The 19,215-nt window shown below is 40.5% G+C and overlaps 1 protein-coding gene across 1 annotated transcript; it reads right to left on the bottom strand.

Annotated features, from left to right (window-relative positions):
* Positions 1-1,686: 1,686 nt before the first annotated feature.
* On the bottom strand, positions 1,687-18,287 carry LOC141772221 (Krueppel-like factor 15). The gene is made up of 3 exons (XM_074642993.1): positions 18,037-18,287; positions 13,959-15,559; positions 1,687-4,520 (listed from the first exon to the last, which is right to left on the bottom strand). Exons 2-3 carry the CDS (start codon positions 15,464-15,466, stop codon positions 4,352-4,354), a joined length of 1,677 nt encoding a protein of 558 aa, XP_074499094.1. The 5' UTR covers positions 15,467-15,559; positions 18,037-18,287; the 3' UTR covers positions 1,687-4,351.
* Positions 18,288-19,215: the final 928 nt, after the last annotated feature.

Below are 19,215 nucleotides of genomic sequence, written 5' to 3'. Positions count from 1 at the left end.
AAAACGGGTCTATTGTGGGTCTCAGAGGGTTCCCCAAACCTGGCCTGAATCAAACACGATCTTGGGCCAACAAGCATACTGTATCTGTAATTCTACCAAAGTGAATGAAAAATCAAGACAGCATTGTACAAAAAAAAAAGACTATAGGATGCTTGTGTGATAAAAGCTGAGAATGACTGGGAATATTTTGAATAGTACGAAGACAACAATAGAATTAATATTTTTTATTTTTAGATTTTTATTGTAAATGTGTTTTACGTAAGAACAAAAACAAAAATATAACATTTGAGCAACTTTTTTTCTTTGTAACGTGTTTACAGAGCACACAACATACTCATCATGTTTCATTATACCGTATTGCAATTTGCACATGACAAAGTGGGTGTGCAAGTCAAGAAAATGTTAAGAGAATGCATGGCGGGGGGAAATGTATTATAAATTCTGATTCATGGATGTGTTATGAAAACATGTCATGAGCCTTTTAACAATAATGTGTTTTGTAAAAACCTGACAAGAAAAGCAAAGTTACCACATTTTCACAATATATTTGAATTATCATGTTATGTACTCTTTCTTTACATATTTAAAAAAAAACAATCTTTCACAATCACAGAAATCACTAGAAGAATATTTCAGTTCTCATTTTAGATGCATATACAGTATTTACATACATTCACGGGCTCACGTATGACACCCATTAAAAAAAAAAAGTGTTTCTTCTGATCGTATGGAAGGAATGCCTGACATCGATAATACACTTCTTCCATAGAGCGTCTCATTCAGCTGCTGCGTACCCGACACTCAAAGGGTTCGTCAATCATTGTAGGTTTCAGCAAATCAAACACATTTCGTTCAAACTTTAACATTCCTTTCTTCCAATACTGAATGTTGTCAACTGTATGGCACAGGAAACCATGTTTGAACTCCCTCCCATGACACATTTTGGTTTAATTCAATTGAGATGCAGAATGACACACACTAAAGCGATCTATACAGGCAAATGCAATATGACAAAAGCAAAACCGTCACTGTTCCCTTACAGTACAAGACAAAGGCATCTCATTTCATGGCAAGAGATCTGATGTTCAAGACCAGGGACAGATATTATTTTTCAATTTTCTATTTACCTTTGATGAATATGCTGTAACAAGTAATTAACCAAAGTCAATGAAAGGGATATATAAAGATTCCCTGTGATTTGTCGGCACACACAATTCCAGTCTCAACAAATGGGCAGCTAGTACAAATTTAATTTTCGTTTTATGAAATTTGTTGAAGGGAGAGGAACTCAAACTTGATTTGGCAAGAGAAGAGGTTTCAATGGGAGAACAATATTTTACTTGATGCCTTTTTAAGAAACAAAATAGTACTTATATTAAAGCGAGTCTTCGGAACTTTTTAAAGAAGACATAACACATATTGTTTTTTTTTTTACAAATGATGTTTAATTCATAAGCAATAAAGCACTCACTTTCTAGATTCAATAAAATCAGGCGTTATGATGACGAATGATAGCTTTGTGTCTGCATATTAAGCTACGTTTTACCAGCACTATTATGCTGTAATTGCATTTGTGGCAACAGGGGATGTGTTCAGCTAAAGTTACATAGACTCGCTTTAATACATTTATATGGTGTTCTGGGGGGGGGGTGTATGGTGTTCTGGCGGGTGTATGGTGTTCTGGGGGATGTAATGGCACATAATTCCAGTCTCAAGTGCAAAAAAAAGCCACTTCAATTTGATATGTAAATCATTTCATCTGATATGGAAAATTAATCTGTATTGAAATAAAAGAGGGAAAAAATAAACTTGACTTGGCAAGAGAGTAGGCAAGAGATTTGATATGTTCAAGACCAGTGTGAATCAATGCGTCCGACTGACACCAGCCTTTCCTCGTGCCTCTTGTGAAAGCAGAGATATGAAGTAAATAAAGTGACATAAAGTACTAAATGATATGGCATCATGAAACCAGAAAACAAATGTTTGTGATGTATCACGAGTGGAAGACAGAACAACAGACATGCTTCTGGAAGTACTATATTTTGCAGATAATCATTGGACAGTCCAGTCGCACAGCAGTTTGTGAAATAGTCACAAAATTGAATATATTGATTTGTATATATAGACTCGAATTTCACTTTTTTTGTGATGGTCAGCACGAAATCAATTTGTATGTAATCCACGTAATTGGGAACTGGGAAGTATAGAGAGCGGTGAACAGTGTTTGTGTCCCGTGTGAAACCACAAGTCAAAGTTGATGTATTTGTCACGTAACTTCCGTACTTCAGTTACGGCACTTCTGGAGTTATTTTAACCCAAACCACGATCTTTTCCAAAAGCTAAGTATGTATTTTTTGTCAAGTAACTTAAGTACTTAAGTTACGCCACTTCCGGTGTGTTTTCAACTCACATTGCGATCTTTTCTTAAACCTAACTAAGTGGTTTTGTTGCCTAAGCCTTACCAAGTCTATCTATTCCTAAACCTAACTATGTAGTTTTGTTGCCTAAGCCAAACCAAGTCGATCTATTCCTTAACCTAACTGAGTAGTTTTGTTCCCTAAGTCTAACCAAGTCGATCTACTCCTATACCTAACTAAGTGTTTTTATTTTGAAAAGACTGGGGCGAAAACTGACACATGCGTCACGTGTTGCTGGACATTTGCAGGAAAATGCATAAAAAATACGTTGTAGAAAGTCATGCTGAGCGTCACAAAAAAAAGGGCAAATTTGTGTCTATGTACAAGAATCAAATAGATTCAATTTCATGACTATTTCAGGGACTGCTATGAGACTGTGTTGCATATTGTATGTAGCTGCGCCCCAATTCGTTTTGATCCAAAAAAGTTCATAAGAATGTTCTGATAAACAGTCTCTTGACCAGATGTGACAAAAAAGTGTTACAGAACAGTGAGAAGTCAGACCACAGTACAACTGTACTAAATAACTTACTGTGGGCAGACAACCACATATTTCATGTGTGTCAGTGCAAATTACATAGTGACATGATCTTTGTTGTTGAGCAGTAATTCAAAATGAGCATTGATCTTGTGTTTGAGGTTACTACAGTTTTTTTTTTTTTCTTTTTTTTTTTTTCCTGTAACGAGACTCAAAAGCAGCAAAGACACTTATTCAAAGCTACAGGAATGTTGATGCATCATTTAGTCTGCCGTCTGTCGAGGGAGAATTAAACCAAGGCCCCCGACAGTTCCCAATGTCCAGTTAGCTCTTGTTGTACAGCAACAAATTAAAATTCAAGCCATAAAGCGATGAGTTTTTGCTATTACTTTAAAACAACATTTGGCTCCAGGAAAGTATAATAAAACTGTGGGTTTTAAATAGGGATGCACCGATCTGACTTTTTCTGTCCCGATACCGATAGCGATACCTGGGCTTTGGGTATCGGCCGATACTGAGTACCGATCTGATACCGGTGTTAAATTAACAAGCTGTATGCCTCACTGTGTGGAAGTTACTGGGATCATTCTTTTATGTGTCAGTCTTGACTTAAACATCGCTTTCCTAACTTGTGTAAAATAATATGTAATTAATAAATACATAGATGTAAATTTAATGAATTGTTATTTATTATTAAAAACAATAAATCGGGCATCAGCAACTTGCAAAAAAAATCTTCAAAATTAACAGGAATTACGATACAGGTGTAAACCTTTTCAACACAGCAAAATATTGGTCAAAACTTAACCAGGAATTAAAATTCCAGTATATAATGTATATAGTATATAAACATTGAATTGAATTTAAGATCGGCCCCATTGTCACGATACCTGATCCGGCTATTTGAGTCAGTATTGGCTCGATATCCCATCCGGCATCGGTGCATCCCTAGTTTCAAATAGTCGCAGACCCCTTAGTGATGCATTTTTTATTTAGATAAGGCTTTTGACTCAGAAGCAGTATCAATAACACACACCTCAAAGTGTAAAAATACTCTGAGTAGCAAATCGTTCTTCAAATTGGATCAGCTAAAAGATTTGAGTGAGACAAAAAGTCGTAATATACAAGAAGCTTATTCCACCTGTGAGGGTGTTGTGTCAAGTAACAGTATTCTGTTTTAGTTCAGTTTTTACAGTCTTTTCCTCGCCACCCAATAAATTATAACAGTACCATGAATGTACGTCACGCGTACACATTTGAACATAAACACACACAAGCTCAAGAGTCCTGCACAGACTCCTTTAAAGGTGTTTGGACTTTCGAACCCCTCCCCCCCCCCCCCCCCTCCCCCTCACCCCACCTCCTCTGTCTTTCATCACACACAAACACACATACGCGAGCACAGCCCCCCCCCCTCTCCGCTTAGCGTCAGTCTGTCAGAGTGGGGTCAGCAGAGTCAGTTTGCAGAGCGTCCTGTCCTGCTGCTTCGTGGAAAGCGGTGGACTTTGAGGTGTTTCGACAGGTGATCACTGCGGGCAAACTTCTTTTCGCAGACGATGCACTGGTATGGTTTCACTCCCGAGTGGGAGCGCCGGTGTCGGGACAGCTCGTCGGACCGGGAGAACCTGCCAGAAGGAAACCCAGGATGTGATTTCGCAAATTCGTCAAAAAAAATAATTCTGCATCTCTTTAACAATACTTCATCACTTGTTACCCCCAATTTTTGTGTTTTATTCCCTAATCGCAGTCAATCAACACTCAATTAACTGTTTCTCTATTATTTTGAAATTCTCCCACTTCTGTGCATAAATGAACCTGTTTGTATACAGCACTTCCTATAGTCATGCTTCAAACTGCCAAATAACATAGAGGCAATGTCAAACTGTTTTGTATGTGGGTAATCTGAGAGGTGTGACGCTGCACTGTACGTGTGTATTGCCCCTGCGTCTTCTCCGTGAAGTTAAAGAGCCATCCCATATTTAGCTCAGCACATGAGTAGCTAACTGCAAATCCAAGACCCACTCTATTCCTGGCCTGCTCTGCTCTGGTCTCTATGGGCTCCGGCCAGCTTAGATATCATGACAGTGAAGGGGTTAAGTGGAAAATAGAGTAGTGCCTGTTTTATACGAGTGTATGTGTGTATATATTAGTAAAGCTGTTAAGATCAGATTAATCTGTAAGACAGATTTATTTCCCCTGGCACATTTCCAGTAGCAGTAGCAACGACAGAAGGTCTGAAGGTGATAATTCAAAGAGATATAAAGACGTCACTCACAGTTATTTCAAACCGTTTCCACTTTAAACATGGATTACACAACCAGCCCATTCATCATTTTAATGGTCCAATAAAAACTGACAGAGCTTATACAGCCAAAGTGTGGAATCTAAAAAGCTAAGAACCTCAAAACAAACACTCAGACTTGAGGACTCATTTGGTATTGAGATCGTTTTAATCTTTTAATCTTGTTAACTTGGCCTATAGTCAGAAAGCCAGAGAATATCTGTTTTAACTTGCGGGAGTACTCTAGATTAAAAAAAAACTATCCAATTGAAACACCCAACCCAGTGTTGCCAACTCTTTTCCAATGAAAGTAGCAAGCAGCACTAACTCCAAAAGACGCTAAATCTAGTGGGAATGTTGCCAAGTCGGCAACACTGACAGCCCATCCCTTCAGGCTTCCCTCCAAAGCCACTCCCCCAAAACTATCTTTATGAACTAGGGCTGCCAATCTATTAAAATATTTAATCACCATTAATTGCATGATTGTCCATAGTTAATTGTGATTAACCACAAATGAATCGCACATTTTTGATCTGTTCAAAATGTACCATTTGTCAAGTTGTTAATACTTTTATCAACATGGGAGTGGGTAAATATACTTCCTTTATGCAAATGTATGTATATATTTATCATTGGAAATCAATTAACAACACAAAACAATGACAAATATTGTCCAGAAACCCTCACAGGTACTGCATTTAACATAAAGAAATATGCTCAAATCATAACATGGCAAGGTCAAGCCCCACAGGCAACAACAGCTGTCAGTGTGTCAGTGTGCTGACTTGACTATGACTTGCCCCAAACTGCATGTGATTATCATAAAGTGGGCATGTCTGTAAAGGGGAGACTCGTGGGTACCCATAGTACCCATTTTCATTCACATATCTTGAGGTCAGAGGTCAAGAGACTCCTTTGAAAATATATATATCTATATCTAAGCTTACTTAGTTGGTAGCCCTGCATCTCTTTGCTTTGTACACATTCAGGTGATGTTTTTATTCACAGGAGCTTTAATAATACAGATAATCAGTCACCTTCCTGTAACAAAACAGCCAAGTTTGCAGTCGTGTTAGCAGCCTTGAGAGACTGCACTTAGACACAATGGTGCTTTCAGTTAAATGCTAATGTCAGCATGCTTTATGGTTTATCAGAGCTTTTGGCTAAAAAACAGCTGCTGCTGGAGAGGTTGATGAGAGCGGTGGGAGTGAACCAAAACAGTCAAGCTACGGGCCACTAAATAAAAACATGGAGCTGAATGGTGCTTTAACATTCCACAGAGCCGAGGGGAACTGCAGTCGGATGATAATTATCTTTTGGTTCATCACTTCAAGTAACCCCTTTCATTTGCTTTAACATAAACAAATGCTTTCTACAGCGAGTGATACAAGCCTCCAGGCAAAATGACTTTGTGTTGTCATATATGAGAGTTTTTACAGGTGTTAAAGGGATTGGCATGGCTTCTTAATCTACACCAAGAGGCATATCATTATTAAGATAATAATCTGGAACCACATCAATGCTCTGTACTTTATGTGACTGTACAGTTGTTCCTTGTGGTAATCTGTGTGTGACGCACACGCACACCTTACACCCTAAAGCTGTACTATATATCAGCGTCAAGCTGGGGCATGATAGAAGCCATGTACAGCTCTTCTATACTGACTCAAACTGGGCCTGAGCCCAACTATAACACACTGCACTGGGGAGGATCTTTCAACACAACATGCGTTTAGGATTTATGCATTTAGCTTGATTGTTCTTAAAATCAACATCTTTCTTTTTTTTTTTTCAATCATGCACCAGTTCTCTCTCATATATAGCCTCACCACCTGTCTCTTTCTCTTGCTTTAACTCTTCCTCTATTTCTTTATCCCTCCCCCTCCTAATAATCAAACTTTCTGAGGTTTCTCAGCTCCATACGTTCCAGTGATGGTGGACTACAAGGTCAATGAACTCATAGCTCAAAGGGTGGGGGTGGGGGTGGGGGGAGAAATCCTGTTGATTACTTGAGTGTTTTTTTTACTCGCACCTTTTAAAAGTCCTCGGGGCGGCTTGGCGTGGCTGCAGCATGACACATAGTATTCATATTAGCTTGGGCGCTGTGGGAAACACATGCTTTATTCTGGCTTGTTTCTAAACTCTGCTGTTTAACCGACAAGAGCATAGTGAAAACAGCAGCGAAAGGTGGGGCTGTCAGGTTGGTTGCACACCTGGAAAATTATAGTAACAGAGATATTGGCAAGCACACGTACTGTACAGAGTTGTATCTGTCATCTTTATTTTCCTCGTCTCTTTTGGTTTAGTTTATCCTGTCAGCTCAAAGACCTTTAATGTCTCCTGCCGCTGTGTTTATGAGTGGCTCAAGTTCAACTCTGTGTAAGTTGAAAGGGAAGTCACATTAATTCATGACAACAATGATAGAAGTTTGCCTCCTACATGCAAAGCTATAGGACCCTTTCTGTGTCAACGTCATGATTACGTCACAGTGTTAGCTGGAGGCAAAACAAAGGAAAGACTGGAGGCAAGCACTAGCAGTGGCCTAAAGTTACACATCGAAAATGTCATCTTGCTGGGTTGTTGTTGGGTGCCAGAATCCAGATATCACATACATTTGAGATGACAAACGGTGATTTGAGGCTCTAGCGAACTACAATATCGGCGAAACGTTACAGAGATGTAAATGTTGCTAATATTTAGCCTTCTGCTAACCGCAGCCAATGGCTCATGGCTGCGGTTAGCAGAAGGCTAAACTATTAGCAACCCTTTCTCTTCATCTCTGAAACGCTTTGCCGATATTGTGCGACTCTCTTTTTCATTGACTTTACTGAAGGATAGTTATCTATAGGCATCCAAAGATTTATACGCCCTCAACTTATCTTTACAGCGCTGCCGTTGGCCACCGGTCCGCTGGTCGGGCGGCTGGCTACTTAGCTAACTTAGCGTGCTAATTCTGCCATGCTGCATAATGCAAAACAGAAAATGAGCCGAACAAAGTTGTCACTCATCTGGAGATAGCACTGTGCTTTAATATGCAGTGAGTGGATGAAGCATTAAGTTGTTAAATTTTACTCATTTAGCGACTGGCTAGCCATCTACTCGTCCCGAAGTAGTCCGCCAGTAGCGTAGGGGTTGGTTAATCTGGTCCCATTGGTTAATGTTAACTTTCTCAACTAAGACTCGTGATCCTGGAGATTGAGTGACAGTACATACTGAGAGAAACTAGTATTTTCTTCAGCCATTGTTAAAAAAAACAAGCCAACAAAACTTTCTGGCCAGCGTTAGCCAACGTGTTCAGAGAATTTTTCTGCCTCCACTTAAAACTCCGTCCACAAAATACGTCATCATGCTTACTAACAGAAAAAAAAGGGGTCTATACAAGCAACCATAACATTTCTTTTGACTGGTTTTCCAAAATGTATTTCTTTAAACCACAGGAGCTGAATTCCTCAATTTGTTCTTTTTTTTTTTTTTCTATTTTCTGGATGACCTCCAAGAAGGATCAATAACATAATCACAACTGACTGATAGTAAGGTAAGTACTCTCACTTCCCATGTCAATTGAGCTCTAAGTGTCCAAATCTAATGCTAAATCCAACTGTCACAGCTCTGTCACCACCCAACAACATTGTTTTGTTGTAACAACCAGTGCGTTAGCTGACAAGGACAACAAGCCAGTGCCCTGATGGCAGCTGCCGAGTACACACACGTCACAGTGTTATTACAGCAAACTGTTTGGTTTGGAGCCCAGCCGTCCGACGCAAACATCACACGAGAGTCTCCATGCAGGTCTGAGCTGGAAACACTGCATGCTCCTGTGTGTGCTGCCTGCATGTGTTCCTGTAAGTGTTTACATGTGACTCTGTCAGTGAATCCAAATCTGTAAATGAGCTCAACCATAAACTTCAGCCAGAGAGAAACAGAGGGATAAAAGTAAAAAAAAGCTTTAAAAAAAGGGAAATAGTTTGGCAAAGGAAGACATATAACTTCCAGTGAGTTAAAGGAAGGGGTCCAGCCATGAAATAGCACTCTTCTCTACTGAACAGGGGCAAACACATGGAGCTCTTCTAAGGTTACAAAGGCTAAGAGGTGCCTGACTCCCCAGCTCACCTCCATTTCCTGGCCCAGAGGGAGTAAGAGCAAGGAAAGGGCAACTGTATAATACGGTATATTAGGGCTGTCATGTAAAGACTGCAGAGATGTAGTTTGGGGAGGACTGGAGGTATTAAGTTTATGTTTTTAGTTAAAGAAATGCAACCCAGTTGCAAGGAAAAAAATGGCAGTATGTTTCTGCAGAAGATCAATACTACTCTCATGTCTGTTGCTATGGACCTTGAGCCAAGAGTCAATTACTTTAGCTTAGCATTAAAGACTGCAAACTAGGGCTGTCAATCGATTAAAATATTTAATCGCGATTATTCACAATTTAATCGCACTTTTTTATCTGTTCAAAATGTACTTTAAAGGGAGATTTGTCAAGTATTTAATACTCTTATCAACATGGGAGTGGGAAAATATGCTGCTTTGTGCAAATGTTTGGATATATTTATTATAATAAATAATTCCATGTTATTATCATAACATGGCAAACTCAAACCCAATTGGCAACAACAGCTGTCAATGTGTCAAAACTGCATGTGATTATCATGAAGTGGGCATATCTCTTAAGGGGAGACTCGTGGGTACCCATAGAACCCATTTGTATTCCCATATCTTGAGGTCAGAGGTCAAGGGACACCTTTGAAAATGGCCTCGGCAATTTGCAGCGTCATTTATCCTCCTTCGCGACAAGCTAGTATGACATGTGATTAGGTGTTGTAGTTTCATATGATACCAGTAACATCAATCTAGCTTTAAAACTGAGCCCACACTTCCAAAAGATTGATTGCGTTAATGCGTTAAAGAAAATAGTGGCATTAAAACAAATTTGCGTTATTATTGCGTTAGCTTTGACAACCCTACTGCAAACTTTAGCCTGGCTTCCCAAAATGTCTAACTATTCCTTTTTACACACCATAATCAACATCAGCTTGGTGCCATTACACATGATTGCATGGGAAAAATGTATTCTAAATGCATTTAACACATAATTTCTTTATGTGAAAAAAAATCCATGTTTGCCTCAAGCCAGGTTTAAACAATGCATAAGGGTCTAGCGACACATTTTGTTTCTTGTCCAGAATAACTTGATATTACGTAATGCTTACTTGGATGTAAGCCCAGACATAATGCACACTGTGGAAAAAAGTGTCACATCTGGAGGGTTTTAAGTGTCTGCAGGTGCAGCACGGCGTGCTCACAGAGTGGAGGTTGCAGGGAGACTGATAAAGCGTGGAGCACGACTGTCTGCTGAGGTGGCCAAACATATGATCCACTCGTTCTCATACACACGGGCACATTGCTTTCCAAATACAAATTCTAACCTCGGCGTTAAATTCAAATCCTTACCATAGTTTAATGCTTGCCCTAAGTTAACCCTGCCTCAGTCCATGTGCGGAAAGACATGCACACAAGCAGACGCACGTGCAAGACTCTATATGCACCCGTTGGCAATAGCTCTATGTACGGAGGTGGAATCCAAAAATTGGACTTTATACTTTGGATAGAAGAGTTTAAATATTTAGATGAAAAGCAGTGATTACAGTACAGAAAGGCAAAAAACGCCAGTTTGCAGCCAAGGAGTCTTTCAAAATGTATCGTGCTGTCAAAGTTAACACATTAACGCCACTAATTTCTTTAATGAATTAACACAACCTGTAATTTTAAGGCTGTAGCGGGCTCAGTTTTACATCTAGAGTGAACATACTGGCATCGCATGAAACTAGAAAACCAAAGGAATCCATTGGTACCAACCATGTCATACTAGCTAAATAACGCTCCAAACTCATACACTAAATTTCGGCGAAGAAAAACTGGCATGGAGCATTTTTAAGGGGTTCTCTTGACCTCTGACCTCAAGATATGTGAATGAAAATGGGTTCTGTGGGTACCCACAATTCTCCCCTTTACAAATATGCCCTCCTTATGCTAATCACATGCAGTTTTGACACACTGACAGCTGTTGTTGCCTGTTGGGTTTGAGTTTGCCATGTTATGATTTCAGCATATTTTTTATGCTAAATGAAGTACCTTTGAGGGTTTCTGGACAATATTTGTCTTTGTTTTGTGTTGTTAATTGATTTCCAGTAATACTTATGTACATACATTTGCATAAAGCAAGCATATTTGCCCACTCCCATATTGATAAGAGTATTAAATACTCGTCCTTTAAGGTACATCTTGAACAAATAAAAATGTGCGATTAATCACGATTAACTATGGACCATCATGCAAATAATCAAAATTAAATATTGTAATCGATTGACAGCCCTATTATATATATGCTGCATCGATATACGTGTTTGGGAAGTGGTTGCAGACAGTAAGCAAACAAGGGCAATAACTAACAGGGGGCAAAGTCTGCAACTTCAAAAGGCATTCTATCTAATCTACAACTCGACCCATGGTACAAAAACACACAGATAGTGGGGACACACAGCCAGCATGTAGAATAGAACAAACTGTAACCAGACTTGAATGTAGTTTCTCTCAAGATGACCCCCTTTCTCTAACCCATCCCATCCATAAACTAAACTATCTATCTATAATCTATATCTATAAACCACTACTAAACAAACTACCTGTCTATCTATCTATCTTGAGCCTGCTAAACCCTCTCATTGAATAATAGATACCACCATGAAACTACCTCAGTTGATTACTTACATTAAGATAGTTATTTTTGTATTAAAAAGTTCTCTAAAATGTTATGTTTAAATATGCATATGCATTATCTTATTAAATATGTGCTAATTTGCATACATTGGATAAAGCCAGGTTAAAAATTCTTTTTTTTTCTTCTTTTTTTTGCCATATTAGAGTCAAACGTTTTTACAGAGGGAATTTTGGATATCTCCAAAATCAATCACTCCATAAAATCAGAAAATACCGTCAACAGTTAGAAAAATAAATAAATGAAAAAAAAAAAGTTTGCCATGTTTTTAGGTCTAAAATGTTATATGAATCAGGCTATGAATGACATACGAACAAACCCCTCGGTAAAATCCTTCGGAATATAGATAGGAAAGAAACTGGAAAGTTTGGTGTATGTACGTAGTTGGAGATTATGAGTATGAGAAAAAACACATTTTGAGAAAACGTCCTTTAAAGATTTGTATTGTAAAATTCCGCACACTTTGCAAGACACTAAAGGTGAATATGGTAAAACAATTAACTAACTGATGTTTTGCCTGTAGTGTCTCAAATCCATAAACCATTTCTCTAATATCTCTTAAACACAGTGGTGACATGAAAGAGACTGTGTAATAATGCAAAGGACTTCTGATCATTTCAATGTTTCAGCCCTCAGAAAGGAGTTCAACAAACAAACAATAAAACAGTTCCATCCAATTGCACTTGGTGGATTAAGATCTGCCCTTTCCTAAAGAGTGTCACAATCGTTCTTATCTGTAATAGCCCCATAATAAAGAACACCTTCCACTCCGTTCTTCACATAACAAACTAATTTCATTCTGTGCAGTCTACACACATTGGAAAAGTCAATTATCAACAGCTATCTGTATATGAGTCTATAGCGGAAGTTGATAACCCTGGTTAATGTAATCTCTGTAGTGCAGATAAACATACAGGACACTTCACACTGCAAGTGCACCACATTTGTATATTTGATCCATCCATCAATCTAGTCATTCATCTCCAGTTACTCGTCCAACCCTTGATCAATTCTAGGTTGCAATTAGAGATGTTCCAACACCATTTTTACCTTCCCGATAACGATTCCGATACCAGATTCCGATCTCCAGCTTCCTCCCACAGTCCAAAGACATGCAGGTTAGGTTCATTGTTGACTCTAAATGTCCCGTAGGTGTGAATGTGAGTGTGAATGGTTGTCTTTCTCTATGTGTCAGCCCTGTGATAGTCTGGCGACTTGTCCAAGATGTACCACGCCTTCGCCCAATGGGCTCCAACCCCTCTGCGACCCCGAATGGGATAAGCGGTTACGGCTAATTAGTTATGGATAATGAATGAATGTTTACTACTGACCATGTATGGATGGGATATGATTACTATCTTTGTTGCATGCTCAGATTAAACCCTTTGTAAAACATGAACAAATACATACAGAGAATTAATGCAATAGGACTTCTACCGTTTGATGTTGCGGTTCGTCCTTTTACGTCGTGCTCTTTCACATGATGCGTATTCAAATGTTTTATAAGATTGCTGGTGTTAAAACTGGCAACACTAGTGCCACCCCTGGGAATGGAAGCTTTACATACTGTACCTATCGCTGTTTTACTTGGTGGATTTTCCACTGTGAAATATTGCCAAATGGCTGATATTTTCCTCTCTCTGACTACCGTTACCGTTACACTCTCCACTAGCACCGCACTGTTGTTGTTTGCCATCGTCACGTGAAGGACTACCTGCAATCAGTTCTTCTTCGCTGCTCTAAAACAGTAGTTGCCAGTGGCAGCAATGATACCTCCAGGGCGACAGCACAGTGAAGGCTACTGTTTTGGATAGGCAAAGAAGAATTGATTTCAAGTTAAACTAGTTGATTTTTTTTTCTGGGTTAATAAATGATGGTATCGGATCGGTGCTGGACTGGCGTACTCGTCAATACCCGATGCCAAATTTTGGGCAGTATCGGACGTATTTCTGATTCTGGTATGGGAACATCTCTAGTTGCAATGTGTGTACGCCACTTGGTTCTGCTCACCTCCATCCACAGCCGGGCCACGTGCATGCGAAGGGCTTCTCCCCCGTGTGCCTCCTCAGGTGGGCTTTAAGGTGGCTGCTCTTGGTGTACATCTTATTACAGCCGGGAAAAGAGCACTTGTGCATTTTAATGAGGTCTGCTACCGCGCTCTTCTGGTACCTCTGACCAACGAGGACCCCTGCAGTCGAGCCTCCGCCTAAACCGCCTTCCCCAATCCCAATGGGTTTCGCAGCGATGGGCACCGGCGCGATCCGGACAAATTTGGGCGAAACGGTGCTTCCGTTTTTGCTTGAGCTAGCAATGTTTGTCGGGGAAAGCAGCTGAGGCACCAAGGCAAAGGTCTGACCCTGGATGTTAACCAGGAGTTGGGCGATTTTGATATCCGACGGGGCCTGGGTTGGCTGGGTTTGAGTTTGCTGGGGTTCGGTTTGCTGAGTGACAGCATCTGATATGGCACTGGGGTTGGGCTCTTGTTTGATCTGTATGGGCTGGATTTGTAGGATGACAGGAACACTGGAGGCACTGGTACCTTTTGATGAGGCTGGTGGCGAACCATCCTCCTGTTTGATCCCATCAACACTACTAGTAGAACTAGTTATACAACTAACATCCACTGCTGATGGCGAGCTGTCCATGTCAGATGCACATGGTGTATGTTTGGTCTCTGTGTACGAGGAGAGTGGAGAATGAGCCACGGGCACAGTCTGATCTGAGTTCTGTGACACTGATACGAGTTCTCCTGCTATTGTCCTTGAACCTTTCGACTCAGCATCCTCTGACATTGGCGACATCGCCTCATCGCTCCCTTCTTCTTCTTTCTCCATTGCCACCGCCATGTTCTCCTCCAGGAACTCCTCAATCTCCTCCAGGGTGGGCTGAAATAAGAGCACTGCGGGATCCTGCAGCTCGTCCAGGAAAACGGGGAACTCGTAACAGTCCTCTTTGGCCTGCTGCTGGAGGAGGGTCAACCGTTGCTCCCTCTTGGACTCCCAAGCCAGGCCCATGGGTAAAAGAGGGGCAGATGAGGATGAAGAACATGTCGGGGAGGATAGGGATAGAGAGGAAGATAGAGAAGAAGAGTGAGAGCTGCTGCTGGCGCTAGAGCTTAACGAGGTGGTGAGGGATGCCTGCGAGAGGAGGAGGTCCAGCAGGCTGTCTTGACTCTCTCCACCCGAGGAGCTACAGCTCCCGCTGCTCCTGCTGCTCCTGCTTTCGCAGCTGGAGCCAAGAACGTGCCGCAGCATCGGCGACGAGGACTCGGGGCTGGAGCAGAGGGATGAACGAGGGCTGGAGGAGTCGCTGAGGTCGTCCTCAGAGAGGTGAGGGGAGGAGGAGAGCGTCACCCCTTGGTAAGGGTGGTGGCGGTGGTCGTAGATGCACGCGTCAGTCACCATGATGCCCGGCAACGCGCCACCATTGGCGTGGTGACAGAGGCAGTTGTAGTCAGACCCCAGGGAGCCGGTATAACACAGGAAGGTGTCCTCACCAAGCGGCAAGTGATCCACCATTCCTGTGCGGATGAATGGCAGCTGCTCTGTTCTGAAGATCAATCTGTTCGGCTGGAGATCGGCTTTATGTTGATGAAAAAAAAAACAAAAGTCCTGCAAAAAAACAAAAGAGTGTGTTCATCAGTTATGGCAATGGAAGGAATATGTCATTGAATTGGACCGCAAATGAGACAAAACTACATTATACAAAGGAGATACTGACCACCTACTCTAACTGTGCTTGATTTGAACTTCTATTTAATTAAATCTACCTTTAAAGATACAAGGTTTGTGCAATCATCATTCCCAATTAGGGCTGTCAAAAGTTAATGCGATAATAATGCGTTAATGCAAATTTGCTTTAACGCCACTAATTTATTTAACGCATTAACACAATCGATCTTGCACAGATTGTAGCGGGCTCAGTTTTAAAGCTAGAGTGAAGATACTGGTACCATATGAAACTAGAAAAGGAATCCATTGGTACCAACCATGTCATACTAGCTTGCTAAATTAAGTTACGCTAAATATTGGCAAGGAAAAATGGCCATTTTCAAAGGGGTGAAGACAAAATAGAAAATTGCAGCGAGCACGTCTCCAAATCTTGAACAGTATCGGGTGGCACGTAGTGGTAAGAACAGAAGAAACAAATCACCGGCACTCACAGATAAAGAATCTTTTTCAGTTTATTTTGGGCAAACAAACGAACACGTTTCAGCTATAAGAAAGTCATAGTCAAGTCAGCACTCCGACACACTGACAGCTGTTGTTGCCTGTTGGGCTGCAGTTTGCCATGTTATGATTTGAGCATATTTTTTATGCTAAATGCAGTACCTGTGAGGGTTTCTGGACAATATTTGTCATTGTTTTGTGTTGTTAATTGATTTCCAATAATAAATATATATACATACATTTGCATAAAGCAGCATATTTGCCCACTCCCATGTTGAAGAGAGTATTAAATACTTGACAAATCTCCCTTTGAGGTGCATTTTGAACTGATAAAAAATGTGCGATTAATCACGATTAACTATGGACAATCATGCGATTAATTGCGATTAACTATTTTAATCGATTGGCAGCCATAGTAACAACACAACAGCATGGCAACACTCAGTCAGTGTAGTCTGACCCGGGGTTAATGTTTTACAAGGCAATCCCTCAGGTTAACACTGTACTGCAAAATAAGTAAACCAGCAGAAAGACTGAAAAGTATTATTATGATTTGGCTTCTCTGCACTACCTGCTGCTGGTTCAAGAGGTCTGCAGCTGATGGCACTTCAAAAGGAAAACTAACCACGTGTGAAGGAAGTGGAATTTGAAGACTGTGTGTGTGTGTGTGTGTGTGTGTGTGTGTGTGTGTGTGTGTGTGTGTGCGTGCGTGTCTGTGCGTGGACGCTGCAGCTGCTCGTTGAGACTTCATGCTGACCATGTGGAATCAGGGGTTCCCATTTCTCACCACTTCTAACATTAAAGCCACATGGTCCTGCTGTCATTTAATGGTGTGTTTCTATTTATTTCCCCCTAGTGGCCCTTTAGCCTGAAACAATTGCAGTGCTATATAACTTTTGGAGACATACACAGTGATATACTCTCTCTTTAAAACTTCAAAGTTCACACAAAAAAAAAACCATCCTGCAGACTACCAAGGCAACAGAAAGGTATAAAGGCAGTGGGGTTACATGTAAAAGGGTTATATTTCATCACAGTCATTCAGTCTAAGATCAGCAGATTTCAATGGGATGATGAGTGGAGGATTTAGTGACTATTTTTATCCAGCCAACAAACAATGATGCACCCCATCTACATTTACATGGATTAAAAAAACGGCTAGACATTATGAAAATGGCCTTAGATGCAAAGGGTGGCTTATGACGCTGATAAAATCCCCTTTCTAAAACCTTAAAAGGCTGCACGTGTATTGCATGGACAAAAAAAAGAGTGAAAACAAAATGATTGTGCGCCCTCTTCTGTAAAGTTTCCAAAGTGAAGCTTGGAGACCTCCAGAGGGAGAGAGAAAAGAGAAAATCACGAGGTTAATTTGATTATTATTATAATTTTTATTGATTCATTGACTTTGAGTTACTCTATCACAATCACAGGATGTTAAAGATTATGCAATTAGTGATCTAACGCGAAACTCCGATATTTGCTTATGTGATACAATCATATGAAATATGATATGACCTCAAGGGGGAAAAAGTTTAGGAGCAGAGCTTGGGAAAACCTTGGTTTAAGTCAAGTTTCCCTAAAACGGTAACCCTGAAACAAACATCCCAGAGGCTGTGACAGCATGCGCTCCTGGTCCTCTCCATGCTCCATGGATAATCACTTATGGAGGTTAACTCGGGATTCATGACATGTTTAACACCGTGACAACTCACAAGTCCCAATATTCCATAATATAGATATTGTTAGTGCAGCAGCATACATAAAGCACAGTGTCGCTACAAGCGCGCATATGTATAGATACCCAAAAAGCCTGTCCATTCACCACACAACAGAGCCATGCTTTCCAACTGTACCATAATGAGAGACAGAAAACAAACACTACTAGATCACACCAGCGTCCCTGCTTCTATAAGACTCACTTGGGTATGTGAGGAATCCAAAAATCCGCTCCTCTTCAAGCTGCGCTCTTCTCTTGAAAGTAGCTGTCAGTGCGTAATAGTGCGTAGTGGCAATGTAACTCCACGACACGGTGTTTGCATTGCTCTACGCCTCCACATTCTCCTCTAACACACACACACACACACGCACGCACACTATCACTCTCTCTCTCTCCAGAGGGCTGGTAGTTCGCTTAGCAGTCACATGATCGGAGCTGGGTAAATGATACTCAGTCAGATTATAGGGAGGTCGGATCATGAAGGCTCGCCTGCTCGGCGCGCCGCTATTGGCTCTCTGGTAGAAAGGAGGCCGGCCTCAGGGTATGGCGTCAATAGAGAGAGGGAGGATGTGTGTGTGTGAGTGAGTGAGAGCAGATCATAAAATCACTGTCATCATACTCTTATAATAACCTTAGAGGACTTGGATAGGTCATGCTTTTGTTTTGTTTTTTTCACATGGTGTTGTTACTGTGTATTTACATTTTGCTACTTGTATAATATCCCCATTAGAGCCTCCAGTGAGAGTGTTAATATGTGACTCATTGGAATGTCCTGTGGTACAATGTTTCTATAGTTTTCTCAACAGGGCTTACAGTAAGAATAAACTATTTGGGTATAATATTACAAGAGCTGATAGATATTAAAAGATATTTAATCGCATAATTGTCTATAGTTAATCGCAAATTCATTGCACACCTGTTCAAAATGTACCTTAAAAGGAGATTTGTCACATATTTTATACTCTTATCAACATGGGAGTGGACAACTATGCCTGCTTTATGCAAATGTATGTATATATTTATTATTGGAAATCAATTAACAACACAAAACAATGACAAATATTGTCCAGAAACCCTCACAGGTACTGCATTTACTCCCCAAACTTTAGGGATTATAATAAAGTGGGCATGTCTGTAAAGGGGAGACTCGTGGGTACCCATAGAACCCATTTTCATTCACATATCTTGAGGTCAGAGGGAAAGGGGACCCCTTTCAAAATTTGCATTAATGCTTTATTATGGCGTTAACTTTGACAGCCCTGAATATTACCTTAAAATGTGTATATTAATTTATATGGACTAATATACATCATGTTATTTAAGTTGCAAAGACACAACTTCGGGGAAGAAATAAGGGCACACATGTCAGCTGTTTCATAAG

This window comes from Sebastes fasciatus, chromosome 8, assembly GCF_043250625.1.
Source record: "Sebastes fasciatus isolate fSebFas1 chromosome 8, fSebFas1.pri, whole genome shotgun sequence".
In the NCBI taxonomy this organism is placed as follows: Eukaryota; Metazoa; Chordata; class Actinopteri; order Perciformes; family Sebastidae; genus Sebastes; species Sebastes fasciatus.
Note: the sequence above shows the minus strand (reverse complement) of the source record. Positions and strands in the feature narration are given on the sequence as shown.